The sequence below is a fragment of the Haematobia irritans genome, chromosome 1 (assembly GCF_050003625.1).
Source record: "Haematobia irritans isolate KBUSLIRL chromosome 1, ASM5000362v1, whole genome shotgun sequence".
NCBI lineage: Eukaryota > Metazoa > Arthropoda > Insecta > Diptera > Muscidae > Haematobia > Haematobia irritans.
Window position 1 is genome coordinate 65,978,809 of NC_134397.1, and position 16,563 is coordinate 65,995,371.

At 34.0% G+C, this 16,563-nt stretch overlaps 1 protein-coding gene, 2 long non-coding RNA genes and 1 pseudogene across 4 annotated transcripts; 1 reads left to right on the top strand and 3 right to left on the bottom strand.

Moving 5' to 3' along the window:
- Positions 1-3,440: 3,440 nt before the first annotated feature.
- Acyp2 (Acylphosphatase 2) lies at positions 3,441-4,826 on the bottom strand. Of its 2 annotated transcripts, XR_012717951.1 has the most exons (4): positions 4,685-4,826; positions 4,429-4,555; positions 4,141-4,369; positions 3,441-3,587 (listed from the first exon to the last, which is right to left on the bottom strand). XR_012717951.1 is itself a non-coding variant. In XM_075290643.1 (3 exons), exons 1-3 carry the CDS (start codon positions 4,734-4,736, stop codon positions 4,255-4,257), a joined length of 294 nt encoding a protein of 97 aa, XP_075146758.1. In that variant the 5' UTR covers positions 4,737-4,826; the 3' UTR covers positions 3,441-4,254. The 2 variants fall into 2 exon arrangements, 1 of the variants encoding a protein (XP_075146758.1); XM_075290643.1 differs by having other exon boundaries at positions 3,441-4,369.
- A 2,176-nt stretch (positions 4,827-7,002) lies between these two features.
- Positions 7,003-8,328, bottom strand: LOC142221104 (uncharacterized). The gene is made up of 2 exons (XR_012717952.1): positions 7,274-8,328; positions 7,003-7,216 (listed from the first exon to the last, which is right to left on the bottom strand). It is a non-coding gene; the product is annotated as an uncharacterized LOC142221104 (long non-coding RNA).
- A 3,659-nt stretch (positions 8,329-11,987) lies between these two features.
- LOC142221103 (cytochrome b5-like) lies at positions 11,988-13,025 on the bottom strand (annotated as a pseudogene).
- Positions 13,026-15,017: 1,992 nt separating this feature from the next.
- On the top strand, positions 15,018-15,564 carry LOC142238886 (uncharacterized). The gene is made up of 2 exons (XR_012722853.1): positions 15,018-15,314; positions 15,382-15,564. It is a non-coding gene; the product is annotated as an uncharacterized LOC142238886 (long non-coding RNA).
- The last annotated feature ends 999 nt before the right edge of the window (positions 15,565-16,563 follow it).

Genomic DNA, 16,563 nt, shown 5'->3' on the forward strand with positions numbered 1-16,563 from the left:
GGCACAGATAACGTCATCTCGGACGTTTTTCCTCCGCTTTCTTTGTTTATTTACAAGATCAATATCAAATATGAAGATTTATGGAAGAGACGATGGGCTTCTTCTGTGGGATGTGAACAAACGAAACTAATATGGGACGAAAATAATATTAGGAACTGTGAAATCCTGATGTCATTGCAAAGATAGGAGGTGAGACCGATAATAGATATCATAACAGGACACAACACTCTGGGAAAGCATATGGTAAGGATCGGTCTAGCGAATGATGATATTTGTAGGTGGTGTCTGGACCCCGAGACTACGGAAGATTCTTCCTGTGCCAGTGTCCAGCACTATCTTTCAGGAAAAACTGGGCTCTTATTTCTGTCAGACTATGACGGACTTGCGAGAATGCAGCCTGAGGAGTATTCTCGCTTTCATCAAGGCATCAGAGTGGAGGACCTAGGCGCACCCGAGGGACGCACTATCATAGGATGGACTCATTCCGGCCGGAGTGAGACAGACTCGAAGAGGAAAATGGAAAGAAGTTTGAGGAACCGCAATGGACCAACCATGGTCTAAGTGGACACAAATCCGCTAGCTCGGATTCGTGTCATCCTCCATAACCTAACATAACCTGATAATAGATTTACTGCTGCAATAAATTCCAATGGTACAAATTCAACATTTAAAAAACAAATTATAGTTTTTGATTATGCAATAACATTTGTAATAGAGTCCCCGTTTTTAATATGTGACCCACACAGAGATCGTAATTTATATATTAGTTAAAATATTTGTTTACATTGAACGGACCATGATAACTATCTGGGCCACAAAATCTCCCGTGTCACAGTCTTCGGTATTCAGACTGTTTTTATTTCGTTGCTGCTTTTCGTTAAAAGTCGATCTTCAAAAATATCAAAAGTAGGCTAGTAGTCGAAAATTTGATGCAAGACGGGTGCAGCACTAGCCCTAGTGAATGAACCTGTTCCAGCTGTGTGCCAAAACGTGTGGTAGAACGGGTCACCTTAACATGGGTTTTGTTTATAATGGGGGACATGAATTGAACGCATGTCCTAAAGTACACGTTTTGGAACTGTTTGTTTTAAGACGAGCCTTTAGATTTAGATTTGGTTTTTGAGCGTTTAACCCTTCGCCAGAAAGAAAATCTTTTGGAAATCTTGAATTAAATGTGTAATTTTATAAAGCTTTCAATATCAAAAGAATATAAATTTTAATAATATACATATAAATTTTAATTAGCAATTTGGAACTATTTAGTGTAGAGTTGTTTCAATTTTTGTCTACATGACGTGAAGGTTGTATCTCGATATTTATTGTCGCTTTTGTTTACGAGATGAGGTGCCTGAATGTTGTTATTGACCACAAGCTGGAGTTTTTCTCTCAAATTAGTAAAATCCTCTCGTCTCAAAATGAACTGAATAGAAGGATTCGAAAATTTGTGTATTATTATGTATTATTTATTATTATTGTTCGCCTAGTACAATGTGTTATATTGAGTTGTTATACCATGCTCCACACTGTGGAACAGGGTATTATAAGTTAGTGCATATGTTTGCAACACCCAGAAGGAGACGAGATAGACACATGGTGTCTTTGGAAAAAATGCTCAGGGTGGGCTCTTGAGTCGATATAGCGAACACATTTTTGTAATCAAAGTCTAGGTCGCAGTTTTAGTCCAATCGACTTCAAATTTGGCACAAGTATGTGCTTTTACTCAGAATAGATCCCTATTGATTTTGGAAGAAATCGGTTCAGATTTAGATATAGCTCCCATATATATATTTCGCCCGATATGGACTTATATGGCCCCAGAAGCCAGAGTTTTACCCTAATTTGCTTAAAATTTTGCACAAGAAGAACAATTAGTGATGTAGTCAAGTGTGCCAAATTTTATTGAAATCGGTTCAGATTTAGATATAGCTCCCATATATATCTTTCGCCCGATATGGTTGAAATTTTGCACAGGGAGTAGAATTAGCATTGTAGCTATGCGCGCTAAATTTGGTTGAAATCGGTTCAGATTTAGATATAGCTCCCATATATATCGTTCGCCCGATTTACACTCATATGACCACAGTGGCCAATTTTTTGCTCCGATTTAGTTGAAATTTTGCACAGGGAGTAGAATTAGCATTGTAGCTGTGCGTGCCAAATTTGGTTGAAATCGGTTCGGATTTAGATATATCTCCCATATATAGCTTTCGCCCGATTTACACTCATATGACCACAGAGGCCAATTTTTAACTCCGATTTAGTTGAAATTTTGCACAGGGAGTAGAATTAGCATTGTTGCTATGCGTGCCAAATTTGGTTGAAATCGATTTAGATATAGCTCCCATATATATGTTTTTCTGATTTCGACAAAAATGGTCAAAATACCAACATTTTCCTTGTAAAATTGCCACTGCTTAGTCGAAAAGTTGTAAAAATGGCTCTAATTTTCCTAAACTTCTAATACATATATATCGAGCGATAAATCATAAATAAACTTTTTCGAAGTTTCCTTAAAATTGCTTCAGATTTAAACGTTTCCCATATTTTTTACTAACATTGTGTTCCACCCTAGTGCATTACCCGACTTAAATTTCGAGTCTATAGATTTTGTAAAAGTCTATCAAATTTTGTCCAAATCGAGTGATATTTAAATGTATGTATTTGGGACAAACCTTTATATATAGCTCCCAACACATTTGACGGATGTGATATGGTATCGAAAATTTAGATCTACACTCATAGAAAAAAGTCTGCTGAAAACAGCAGTCGATGTCTGCTGTTATATTTTTGTACTTCAGGGCCTAATGAACAACAATTTATAAAATTTTTAGGTCATAAATTTTTCCCCAAAGCATATTTAAGAACCAAAAGTAGTTTTTGGTATATTTTTGCAATGTAATATATTTACAAGCTCAGTATTTAGGCAAACATTTAGTTTGCTGTTATAGGTCAATTCGATAAATATTCAGATTTTTGGTCAAATACTGTAGATATTCATAAAATATTGTTTAATTTTGTTAGGATAGCTCTTAAGTTGACATTTTAGCTGATTCGGCCAAAATAAAACATGTTTTGGTGTAATCGAGCTTAACAAATAGCAGGAAATGTTTGCTATTTCAGCAAACAGTGCCTGTTGTCCCTTTTTCAGCAGACTTTCTGCTGTTTTAGCAGACTTTTCTGCTGTACCTACTAACAAATTTCTTTGGGTGTACAAAGTGGTGCAGGGTATAATATAGTCGGCCCCGCCCGACTTTAGACTTTCCTTACTTGTTTATTATTTATGTCGTAAATGTATTTAATATTATAATCAGATTATTATCATGTAGTTTACGCTATTTATTTCATATGTTATAATATACCTATTATAGATCAATACTTCCTGAAGAAACAATTCAAGGAAATTGCGAAATATTGAACGAAAATAAAAATACATATAGATCTAAAGCTTCTATTATTGTTTTTGATAATATATTATTTATTGTTATTATTTTCAATATTATTTTTAATAGTTGATTGGGTCATCAACACTAAGTGTAAACTAAGAATAAAAGTACGGTCTATGCAAAATCGATTTTATTCCTTTGTCTGTTGTGCATAGGGATGCCAGACGTGCTCTTTTAAAGAGCACGTGCTCTTTTTTTCAAAATGTGCTCTTAAAACAAGATAGGCTAAAAGAGCACGCAAAAATGCTCTATTTTTAGTTAAGTACTCTTTTTGTGCTCTTCGTATGCATCACAACAAATATTACTTCAACGCGATTAAATAAATGGTAAAAGTAAACTGAACATACGTAAGTGTCACACTACGAGATTTTCCTATGCCGTTATTTTCTAATTAAATAGTGTTTTACTTTATAAATAAGAGTTGAAGAAGATCACGCCGATGTTGCTTCTTCACTTTGTACTCTGTTCTGAATGCAAACAAACTTCTTTCAATAACATTTTTCACAAAAACACCAAACAAATGACTTACAAAGTATTGTAAGAAAATTAGCTTGAGTTGAAATGTGTATTTTATGTGTATGTTATGAGCATTAAATGTTTTTATTTTATTTGAAAAAGTGTGCTCTATTTTTTTCGTATGTGATCTTTTTATAAACTGAATGTGCTCTTTTTGCCTCTTGAAAATCTGGCATCCCTAGTTGTGCATAAAATAGGATCACAATCAACAAAATCTAGCCTCTTAATCGAAACAACACTCGATCGTATATGCATATATTTAGTAATTAAATACTATGTAACGCTTTTGCCTCATTCATCGTCGGATTCCAAATGTTCTAAATGTATAATCTTCAATCTCCTTCATTTCAGAAAAAACAGCCTTATCAATGCGCGAGCTAGGACTACCACGATTTTTGAGCCAATCCTTCCTGTAGTCACGAAAAAATAAATAATAGTGGTTGTATATAGATTTTTAATATTTACAAACATTTCGTTCAACTCATTTTGTGGTCCTTCCAACTGTCCTTTTACAGTTCCTTCACTCGTATTCATGCACCAGCCCTTTAAACCCAATGTATTCGCCTGCTTCTCGGTGTACTTTCTGAAAAATACTCCTGTAACAAAATTGCTAAATGTTTTTAGTGAAATTGTGTAATGTTTTTTTTTTTTTAGAAAACCGTTCCCTAATGAAATTCACGAAGATCCAATTTATCGAAAACGAGATGAAAAACTTGTCGACTTGCCTTGTACTTTGCCAAAAACTTCAAAATCTAAAGAAAACAGCCTCTTAGCCATTTTCGGCAAAATCAAATTGAAAAAAGTATTTTCAGAGAGTAGGAAATAAAAGAGGAAGAAAATTGCTCTTCTGCAAAGAAAACAAATGTCAACCGTGTAGATGTCGTACAATGACCGCAGCTTTTTGGTATCACCGGCGTTGCGGTCGAAGAGCTTCTATGATAAATTGATTATAGAAGCATCAGCAGTTATAATTAATTTCAAATTGTCTTCGAAAAATATAATAGAATGAAAACATTTATAAAAATAATATTAGAGAATCTTACCTCATGACTGCCACCTACTGACGCAGTTTTACTTCACATTTTCCTTCTCTTGCTTTCCCTTCTCTATGCTGTTGTCAGAGTGATACCAAAACCAAAGATAATAACTTGAGGAAGATAGGAAATTGGGTTGCGTCATACCAAATGTTGCATTTACCATGTTATGCGCTTTACAGACTATCAGTTATTCCGGACGGAATGTCGGTGTTTGTAAAGAATCTTACAGTGTGTCGGATCGATACGACTTGTCGGCGATGACTAAATAATCGGTAAATGTGTTATCGATCCCATAAAAATGCAGCAGTATCGATTATGCCTTCGGACTTAACTTATAATGTGCACAATATATGGGATATGTTCGACACGATCGCTATCGTCCGGAATAACTGATAGTCTGTAAATCGCATTAGTTCCATACATGTTTGTAACTTTTTTATATGTTTTTCGTTTTTATATTCTTGAAAAACTTAATTTTCTTAATGAAACAATAGGGCTGTTTTCTTTTTGCACTGGATAGAACTTTTGTATGGCAATCGTTGCACTGGTGTTCTATCCAGTGCAACTATCAGTGCAAGTCGCACCAGAGTCACCATTATATGCGAATTTTGTAGTTGTCAAAATATGAATTGGCAACTAACTAAAATACTGGGGAGGAACACATCTCAAGTGAATGTCACATACTGAAAAGAAGAAGAAACAAAAGCAAATGTAAATAAACAAAACAGAAGTATTTGTTTAAATTTTGTTTCACTGCAACAAAAACAGGAATATGTATCGAATTATGTAGAAATATCTAGTGGCCCAACTTTAAATGTAGCGTCTCTAACAACTTCCAATAAAGGAACTCTCACGGAAGTGACGATTTCATTTGGACATTTCGTCAAAGGCCTTCTCTGTATTTCGTGAGACTCACAATAATTATGGAGTTCGAAAAAATTTAACCGCGCCTTAAATTTTTACAAAAACACCTTAAATGGCATGAGAATCAGTGAAATGTGTTTTATTTTCCTACAAATCAAAGTTTAAATTGCATGGCTCGGGTGGTGGAAGTTTAGTACGAAGGTCCAAAGAAAAGTCTTAATCCAAGAAATAAAAACAGTTCCTTCAATAATGGTGGGGGTAATATTATGGTCTGGGGGTCTTTTTTGGACATGTTATGGCTCCGATTTATAGAGTATAGAGGAAATCAAAAGGAAATGCTTTTGGAAATCTTCAAAAACAGTTTGTCCCATGTAATATTACCATAACAATCACGGGAAATACCGTCTACATGGATTATTCAGTGCGATCATGATCTCCAGCACTCGTATAGTGTGCTAAAACAACTTATTTCTAATGAAAAAGTGTGTGTACTTGTACTCTATGTTTCGAATTCAGGCCAATGTCGTTCCTATGTTTAATAAAAAAATAATGTATTATACCCTTCATTGTGGACCAAATTCATTGATACCATCTCAAGTTTGTTGCGAGCTATATAAAGGTTGATATTCCCATATGCATGAATTTGAATCTGCACCGATTTAGACAAAATTGTATACACTTCAACAAAATCTATGTACTTAATATTTGAATCTAACTTTATGGGACGAAACATAATTTTAGTCAAAAAAAAAATAATAATAAGAAAATCTGAAGTCTGGCGGGGCAGACTGTAATATACACAACTTTGTATTTAGATCCACATTTTGATAAAATCTCAATCCTTCAATTTTGTTGAGTGCTTTGTATAAAGGTTTATGTTGCTATTTCCCTGCCAACATTTTTTGAATTTGGGGACTCTTTTGAGAATCCCCACTACGTCGAAAACGATCATATACGACATCAAAAACTCGTCGGAAAAGCGCCGTCACTATTGAGAAGTTGTACCACGCCAAGTTACTACAAAAATGTTTCGCATGATTGCAATTATTAGGTGCCTTTATAGATCAATTTAGAACGACGCCAATAAGGGACCCTCCAAACAATCAGAAAAAGTGCATTTTAAGATAGTTGTAAAAGAATCATTGTGGTCGAGTAAAACACGTTTGTTTAGATATTTATTAATTTGATTAAACATTTACAAATTCTTAAAAATATAACATTTATACCACTATCACATTACATTTAACATAATTTTTGGCATTAATGATGATGTTGAGTTACAAGTAGAGAGTTACATGTTGCTGCGTCTATCAACCAGTGTTTTTATTCCATGGAGGCAGCGTGTCTGTAAAATATCTGAAAAACAATCACTTTATTCCATTTGGAAAATCACCAAATTGTTCACCAATATACCTTTCACAATTTTAAGCGTATAATCTATGTTTTCAGAACTTTATTTTCGTTTTTATTTAATTAAAATATAACAAGCTGGTTGCGCTTGGCGTTTCACAAAAAAATGGCTTTTTTAACAGTAGGGATGGCAAATTACTTGCATGTACTTTTTGATGTACCTTTTCATGATGGTTGAAGTGACATTTACGAGTCTGTGGTAACGATGAGGTTGAAATGGAACTTTGAAATGCTGGCAGGGTTACCTCACTCGATTTGGACAATGTATATTGTAATACTTCTATAAAGAGTGCGACGCAGGGTATACATTTTTAGGCAATTTCGCAAAATTGAATTTATAATCGGTCGAAAGATTTATATTAGAGGTTTTTTAAGAATCAGTGACCATCAGCACGAAATAACATTATATGAAAATTTACTATAGAAATACATTTTCAATAAATATGCTAAATTTTGAGAAAATTTTCTATAGAAATAAAATTTTGACAAATTTTTCTATAGAAAAACAAGTAAGGAAAGTCTATAGTCGGACAGGGCCGACTATATTATACCCTGCACCACTTTGTGATCTACATTTTCGACACCATCTGAATTCCTTCAAATTTTTTGAGTGGTATATATAAAGATTTATGTTCCCATATACATGCATTTAAATCTGAACCGACAATATATTTAAGACCAAAATTCTATTGACTTAAAATTTATGTCGGCTAATGCCCTGGGGTGGAACACAATGTTAGTAAAAAACAAGTAAGTAAAGTCTAAAGTCGGGCTGGGCCGACTATATTATACCCTTCACCACTATGTATACCAACATTTGTGTTACCACCTTAACTACTTCAAATTTGCTGGGAGCTATGCAAAGGTTTGCATTTCCAGATACAAATACTTATAATGAAGAGAATATTTGTACAAAAACACTAGAATTAAAATCGGCTATCACCATGGGATGAAACACAATGTTAGTAAAAAATATGGGAAATATGAAGCGAGAGAAATTTTAATGCAAGTGTACAAAAGGACATTTATGATTTATCAGGCGATACATATGTATACCAAATATAAGAAAATTTTAGTAATATTTGCAATTTTTGCTACTCACCAGTGGCGATTTTAAAAGGATATTGGTAGATCTCGCCAAGATATGTGGTCAAGTGTGGGTTGTAACATATTATTTGGTCAAGTCGAGCGACTTGGAGCCTTATTTAAAAATCAACTGTTCTGTGGAAATTCTGGCACTACAGGATATGACTAAGATATGAGGAAATCATCACAGAGTTTTGTCTAAAGTGTGGGAATTTTGGTCATATTTGTAATAACTGGAAACACGAATATATGGGGGTTTTATCTAAATCTGAACCAAATCAGATCAAACTTTACACACTTAAATATCTAAAATATTAAAGATTTTAACCAAATTTAACACACATAACGACACCTAAATCTGAATCGATTTCAATCAAATTTACCAAGCATTGCTAGAATGTTAATTCTACTCTCTGTGCAAAACTTCACGAAAATCGGTAGTAAACTTTGGTCTCTGTTGTCATATGAGTCTAAATCGGACGAAAGATATATATGGGTGCTATATCTAAATTTGAACCGATTTCAATCAAATTTTGCACTCGTGACTATATGGCCAAGCGTTATGTTTGAGCAAAATTTCAACCAAATCAGGGTAAAACTCAGGCTGAATCCATATAAGTGCATATCGTACGAAAGATATATATGGAAGCTATATCTAAATCTAAACCGATTTCAATAAAGTTTGGCACATTTGACTATACTACCAATTGTACTCCTAGTGCAAAATTTCTACCAAATTTGGGTTAAAATCTGGCTTCTAGGGCCGTATAAGTGGACGAAAGATATATATGGGAGCTATATCTAAATCTGAACCGATTTCTTCCAAAATCAATAGGGTTCTATTCTGACCCAAAACACATACTTGTGCCAAATTCGAAGTCGATTGGGCTTAAATTGCGACCTAGACTTTGATTACAAAAATGTGTTCACGGACAGACGGACATGGCTATATCGACTCAGGAGCCCACCCTAAGCATTTTTGCCAAAGACACCATGTGTCTATCTCGTCTCCTTCTGGGTGTTGTAAACATATGCACTAACTTATAATACCCTGTTCAACAGTGTGGCGCAGGGTATAAAAATTTTATAAATTGTTGTTCATTAGGCCGTGAAGTACAAAAATATAACAGCAGACATCTACTGCTGTTTTTAGCAGACTTTTTCTATGAGTATACTGGAAGTCGAGTCTGAATTTGGAAAATAAAGTTGTTAACTCGTTTTAAAGGATTTTAATAGCATATGGAGAACAAAAGCTGAAAAAATGAAAACTTAAAATTCGCTTCCTAGAAAGAAGTACACAAAACCGAAATTTAAAAAAAAAAATGTGTCTTAAAAATATCCTTACTAGTATTCTCCGCTTCTTTGGCTCGGATTTAAAAAAAAAAAGGAAGAAAGGAAAGGGAAAAAGTAAATTTTTAAAGTAAAGACAAAATCTTTGTAACAGGACATGCCTTTTTTTTGAGTGTATACTGCTTAATTTTCATAAATAAGGAAATTCGGTTCATCTCCCAAACATATACCAATGATACCCTTGCTTATGTTTACTAATTCGCATGGGGTGGTTTAGGGTATGATATAGTCGGCCCCGCCCAATACCGATATGGACCAATTTTTGTATGGTTGTTAGAAACCACATACTAATACCACGTACCAAATTTCAACCGGATCGGATGAATTTTGCCCCTCCAAGAGTCTCCGAAGGTCAAATCTGGGGATCGGTTTATATGGGGGCTATACGTAAAGTAATGCGATATGGCCCTTTTCCAATAAGATACGACCTATATCAATAACAACTTCTTGTGCCAAGTTTCAAGTCGATAGCTTGTTTCGAACGGAAGTTGGCGTGATTTCAACAGACGGACCGACCATCATCGGGTCGTATTTTTTCCAAAATGAGGCCGGTCAGGCAGTTACTGTGAATGGTGTTCGCTATCGTAAGATGATAACGAACTTTGTATGGCCCGAATTTGCCCCACAGCTAACGAAACAATGGCTCTTTTGCGCAACAAATTTAATGTCCGTGTTATCTCACGTAATGGCAATGTCAATTGACCGCCAAGATCATGTGATTTGACACCGTTGGACTTTTTTCTTTGTGGTTATTTGAAAGAAAAGGTGTACGTCGATAAGCCAGCAACAATTCAATAGCTAAAGGACGAGATAATTCGGCACATTAACGGCATAGAACCTCAATTATGCCCCAGCGTCATCGAAAATTTGGACCATCGGATGGAGGTGTGCCACCGAGGTCGCGGCGTCTATTTGGCCTATAGTTTGTTCCATACATAATTGAGTAATACGAATATATCATAATAAAATAAAATTACAATAATGTCCTAAATAGTTTGTGTTTTATTCAAAATCAACATCGGCCCTTGAAAACTTAACCACCCTATTCTTTATGGGGTCTTAGAGCAATTTTTCGATCTGTTACAAACGGAATGACAAACTTAAAAAACCACCATCTTATGGTGGAGGGTATAAAAATAGCATTTGGAATAGTATATAATAAAATTGCCTTCTTCATCATTATTTAGAAAATATTCACCAAGACAGTATGATTTTGGTTTGGATTTTGCGGTAAAATTTAAAATTTTCATGAATTTTTTAGATATTTACGCTTCATTTGTGTATAATTTTTCTATTCTTTAGTTAACCCTCTAATGCCCAATCCCGCCTTTAGGCGGGCTTCAATAAATAAGGAAGCTTTTAGTAAAACACACCTTAACACAATAAAAATGGGTAAAATAAAAAGAAAACAGTTGGAACTGTTCAAGAGGCTTTGCAGCATATACTGAATTTTACCTATAAAATTTTCTTGTTTAGTTTTCTTGCTTTTGTGTCGTTAACATTAAATATTTATTCAGATGGCCAAAAAATTGGGGCATTAGAGGATTAATTATACAAACATAATCCAAAAATGAATAAAGTTAAGTTAATTTGCTGAAGAAATAATAATTCCGATAACTAAAATAAACCTAATTTTTTTAATGGTTACATTTTCTTAATACGTTTTAAAATAATAAAAACTTTTGTCTTACACTTTTCGACATTTTTTATTTTCACGGCGAAAGCTTAGGGAAACCTTGAAAATAAAAAATGTAAAAACAAGTGTAATGAAACTTAGTTTTTATTGATGGAACCATGAACGCCTAAATGTTTTTTAACATATTTAAAAATTTTGAAAGAAAATCTTCACTCCAGCGCCTCTAAAATGGGATTTCGTGATAAAGACTCCTTGTTCCAACAAGCGAACACCTCAAACACACGGCCTGGGATGTGAAAATATGGCTCCTTCACAACACTAAATATCTCATAACGCAACCACAAAGCCCAGGTAGCAACCCCATTGAAAACTAGGATCTCATTTGGAACCGTGGATCGGACAAAACCAAATTTCATCTTGGACAGCCCTTAAAAAAAGTGTTACAAGAAGAATGGGGCAAAATCTCTCAAGAAACGTGTCGATGCCAAGACGACTGGAAGCCATTTGCGCTAACAAAGGGTACTATTCCAAATACTAAGTGGACCAAAATAATGTTTCATACAATGTGATTACTGATACGACGAATACTTTTGTGAGCTTTTTTGTAGTTTTTTTGATTTAATGATTAAAAATAATACAATAAAATTAATTTCACGATTTTTGTTTACGTTTTGCTGTTATGTATATCCATGGAAACATTTTAATAAAACTTTTTCATATAAATGTTAAGCGGTTTGCGATTTCAAGATATAAAAAAGAATATTTTTGTGAGTCACTGTATATGTTTTGTTTTTGTTTTTTGTATGACTTGTTTTATGGTCTAAAACAGCAAGAAATCCCTTTCTCAACTAAATATACAAATAAACTTGCGATATTTGTTTGTGGCTGGTGGTGGTGATGTTTTTCTCTGCCTACAATTATTGGTATTTCGTTCCAAAGAAAAACTTATAAACCAAGGTGGCTATTAAACCCAAGACAAAAGGCATCAGCCATGACTTCATTACGATTCCTCGTTCTTTTGCTCAGTATTCCATGTGGGTTCGGATTTTTCTGTAACATTTGTACGCTCTTCAGCAACTAGTTAACCGATTTTGTATTGTTGCATCATTTCACGGGCATATGAACTGTGACCAACTTCTTCGAAATTTTCTGTAGCATCTTTACCAGCTTGTTCGATCAAGACTTCTTCACCACCAGGATGCTCATTGAGAAAAGGTGTCACGTCATACACGTTGTTGTGGATTATGAACCAATTCTTTTCATTTGTAATATTTTTGGCAACTTCGGCGTGGGTAAATTATTTTACATTTTGCGATGACATGGTGTTTAATTAAATAATTTGTGGTTGAATTATATTTGAATTATATTTCCTGTATATTCTCTCCCTCTTGTGATGGCTGGCCGAAGTCTGTAATTCTACGTTAACTAGGCTTTTGTGATTTTGATGCAATTGGCATATCCATTTCTATACCACACATGCTTGTGGTATTAGCCACTTGTAAATCCACCACTTGAGCAAATTCCCATATTTCCACGCGTTTGGTTGATAAACATGACGCACTGAATCTATTTCCACGCACGTAGCTGTTGCCAGCAGTCATTTGTTTTTGAAAGGCAAGCAGCAAATCCTTTAAAATTAATAAACACTCTTTCGTTTTTGGTACACTTATTTCTATAAATTGATTGTTAAATGTATACCCCCTATTTTTATTTGTAAACAATAACTTTGATTTTGACATTTGACGACCAAGTGTTGCCAATCAAAATCGAAAATTGAACTGGTTAGACGTTTTGCGTTTTCTTTTTGCACTGGTTATCAGTGCAATAAGAAAACAGACCTAATGTTAAATTTTAGGCAACAACCAAAAATTGCATTTTCCCGTTTAAGGAAATTTATTTCGTGCACCTAATTTCTTTTTATTTGCATTTTAATGCTATGTCAATACTTGTCGTATACGCGTTTGGTTCGAGTATGAAACTAACACTTTAAATGGTTTGATCTCCTCAGCAGCCAATTTCCTATCTTCCGAGAGTTTATTGTCTTTGACCAAAACTGCGGCCATTGCGAGATCTGTACGGTTGACATTTGTTTTCTTTGCAGGAGATAACTTTTCATCCTCTTGTATTTCACCGGGACGGGTTTTTTTTCCGGATCCCGAAATTCTTTAAATATTTTGAGTAATAATAATCTAGAGCATCAAAAATTTTTTGTACAAACATTAATCAAATTTGGTTTAATTCATCTTCTGGGTATTCCTCATCAAGATTAAAAATAAAATGTTAATTTTATTTTTCCTTGGGCAATTGATCTGCTACTCCTTTGATCCTTTGTATATTTTCGGAACAAAAATATGATTCGTGTTTGCATTATAAACCCACACAAATAGTTTTAATAAATAAATTATTTCTTAATTCACATTGTAAATGGCGCCATGCTATAAACGTTAGTTTTTCAACTCGAAAAAAACAAAGTGGAAAATGGAAAAATGGAAAAAATTTCGCTAGTTTTTCGCATTTTTTGGTTTTGTATGAAGTTTCAACGCGAAAACCGAACATAATACCGGCCTTTAAGGTAAGTACTATGTTCGCTTTTCGCGTTGAAAATTTCGTGGTTATATTATTAAAACAGTTCAATATAAAGCAGACAAATCAACACAATTGATGCGTGGTTTCTTGTTCCTCTAGATTTCGGCAAAACTTTACAGGAATAAGTTTGTTTTCATTTATAATTTTGATTATTTAAGGAAAAGTAATCGCGAAAATAAAGTGGTTTTCAACTCGAAAACCGAACATAGTACCTACCCTTAATTGAAAAATAAATATCTTTTTAAACATATCAACAAATAAGAACAATCCATAATTTTAGTTTTCGTCAAAGAGATATACATTTAGGGACTTCCTTAAAGTTTTATTTCATTTTTATTTTGACTTACCTATTATTATAAACTTTTTGGCGTAAATTCAGTTATTTGTCTAAAATTTTTTTATTTGAAAACCACATGGTTTTTTCGTTGCATTTTAGGGTAGTGTTTTGTCAAAGTCCCAACAAACACAAGGATAACGCCATATCAATTTGATAGTGAATCTCATCTTCAACATTAGTTCAAATGGCCTTGCATATTGCTTGCCTTCAACAAATTTTGCAATGGGGTTGAAGCATTAAAATTAAATTTAGTTTGAAAAGTTGTTGCTACTATGTTGAGAAATTGTTGCTAACGTGTTGAATTCTACTGTTGAGGGTAATGTCTGTTTTCTGTTGAGAACGCGATTTTCTCAACAATTTCTCTAATTGAATTCTAAGCTAATTCTTTGAAGAAATGTTCGAAAGCGTATTGAATTTAAGCATTTTTCCAATGCTTGTGTTTATTGGGGTTTTCTCATATTATCTTCAACACCTTTTCAAAGATTTCGTCAATATTTTGACAAATTGGAAGTAATTCGCAAACAATTTGAAGATGAGCTGTTTCAAGTCAAGTGGAATTTATGTTGAAAATTATATTTACCCTCAAACTGAAAAATTGTTGCATTTGAAAAACGCTCATCCTGTGCTTATTGGGAAGTCTTTACACGCAAACACACACATATATACTGCAAGCCCTTTATTTTAAAAAGAAGAAGAAGAATGTGCTATTTTGTTATTGAAAAAAAAAATACAATACAAATCTTACAAAAAGCTTCACTATATCAAACCAATATTTTATTTACATTCCCTGCCAGCATTTCAAAGTTCCATTTCATCTTCATCGCTACCACAGACTCGTAAATGTCACTACAACCATCCTACTGGGATGGGGGGCAGCATATCATAAAGTACAAAATGTACCTCATACATGTATTTTGCCATCACTACTTTTACAAAAGCCATTTTATTTTTTGTGAAACGCCAAGCGCAACCAGCTTGTTATATTTTATTTAAATAAAAACGAAAATAAAGTTCTGAAAACATAGATTTTACGCTTAAAATTGTGAAAGGTATATTGGTGAACAATTTTTGATTTTCCAAATGGAATAAAGTGATTGTTTTTCAAATATTTTACAGACACGCTGCCTCCATCGAATAAAAACACTGGCTGATAGACGCTGCAATATGTAACTCGCTACTTGTAACTCTACCTCATCATTAATGCAAAAAATTATGTTAAATGTGATGTGATAGTGGTATAAATGTTATATTTTTAAGAATTTGTAAATAATTAATCAAATTATTAAATATCTAAACAAACGTGTTTTACTCGACCACAATGATTCTTTTACAACTATCTTAAAATGCACTTTTTCTGATTGTTTGGAGGGTCCCTTATTGGCGTCGTTCTAAATTGATCTATAAAGGCACCTAATAATTGCACTCATGCGAAACATTTTTGTAGTAACTTGGCGTGGTACAACTTCTCAATAGTGACGGCGCTTTTCCGACGTGTTTTTGATGTCGTATATGATTGTTTTCGACGTAGTGGGGATTCTCAAAAGAGTCCCCAAATTCAAAAAATGTTGGCAGGGGTGTTCGTTCAAGTTTTGCCCTTACACTGCACGAACAAATGTGATGACAACATGAAAAAATAAGAAGAAGCATAAACAAACAATGAAGTTGTTTTTTTACTGAAAAAATGGAAGAAAATAATAAAAAAATCCTGGTATATGTGTCAAAACAATGATTCCTGAAGTAATCCACATTTAATATATTACAAATTTCTTGATGATGTCGCCTGGTTTCCCATTGATTGGAAGTGGAATTTTTCCACGTTTTTGCCACAATACTGGTTTAATTTTCAACCAGAATTGGCGATCCATCATTAATTTCATTGCAGAAATGCCTGTTTTTAATGTAAAAATAAATTTGTCTTTGATAAAGTTTGTCGAACATCCCCTTACACTCAATGATTTGTACCACCCAACCAGAAAAATCAAAGTTGTTTTGATTTTATGCCAACACGTCCCCGCGACAGCCGAACACGACCTTACACAATCGGATTTGTCGCCGCAACGTGTTGTGTCGCAGGGTTTATCCGACCGTATAAGGTGCCCTTTACAGTGTGTCGGATCGATACGACTTGTCGGCGATGACTAAATAATCGGTAAATGTGTTATCGATCCCATAAACATGCAGCAGTATCGATTATGCCTTCGGACTTAACTTATAATGTGCACAATATATGGGATATGTTCGACACGAGCACTGTCGTCCGGAATAAAGCGCATTAAACGAAAAATAATAGAAATAAAA

Bases quoted from the DNA above. Each gene is read 5' to 3' on its own strand.
- Acyp2 (XM_075290643.1), bottom strand. From the start codon at position 4,736: ATGGCTAAGAGGCTGTTTTCTTTAGATTTTGAAGTTTTTGGCAAAGTA. The intron at 4,556-4,684 runs GCAAGTCGACAA...ATTTTGTTACAG, and splicing joins AGTTTTTGGCAAAGTACAAG to GAGTATTTTTCAGAAAGTAC. The intron at 4,370-4,428 runs GTTTGTAAATAT...TCGTGACTACAG, and splicing joins CAAAATGAGTTGAACGAAAT to GAAGGATTGGCTCAAAAATC.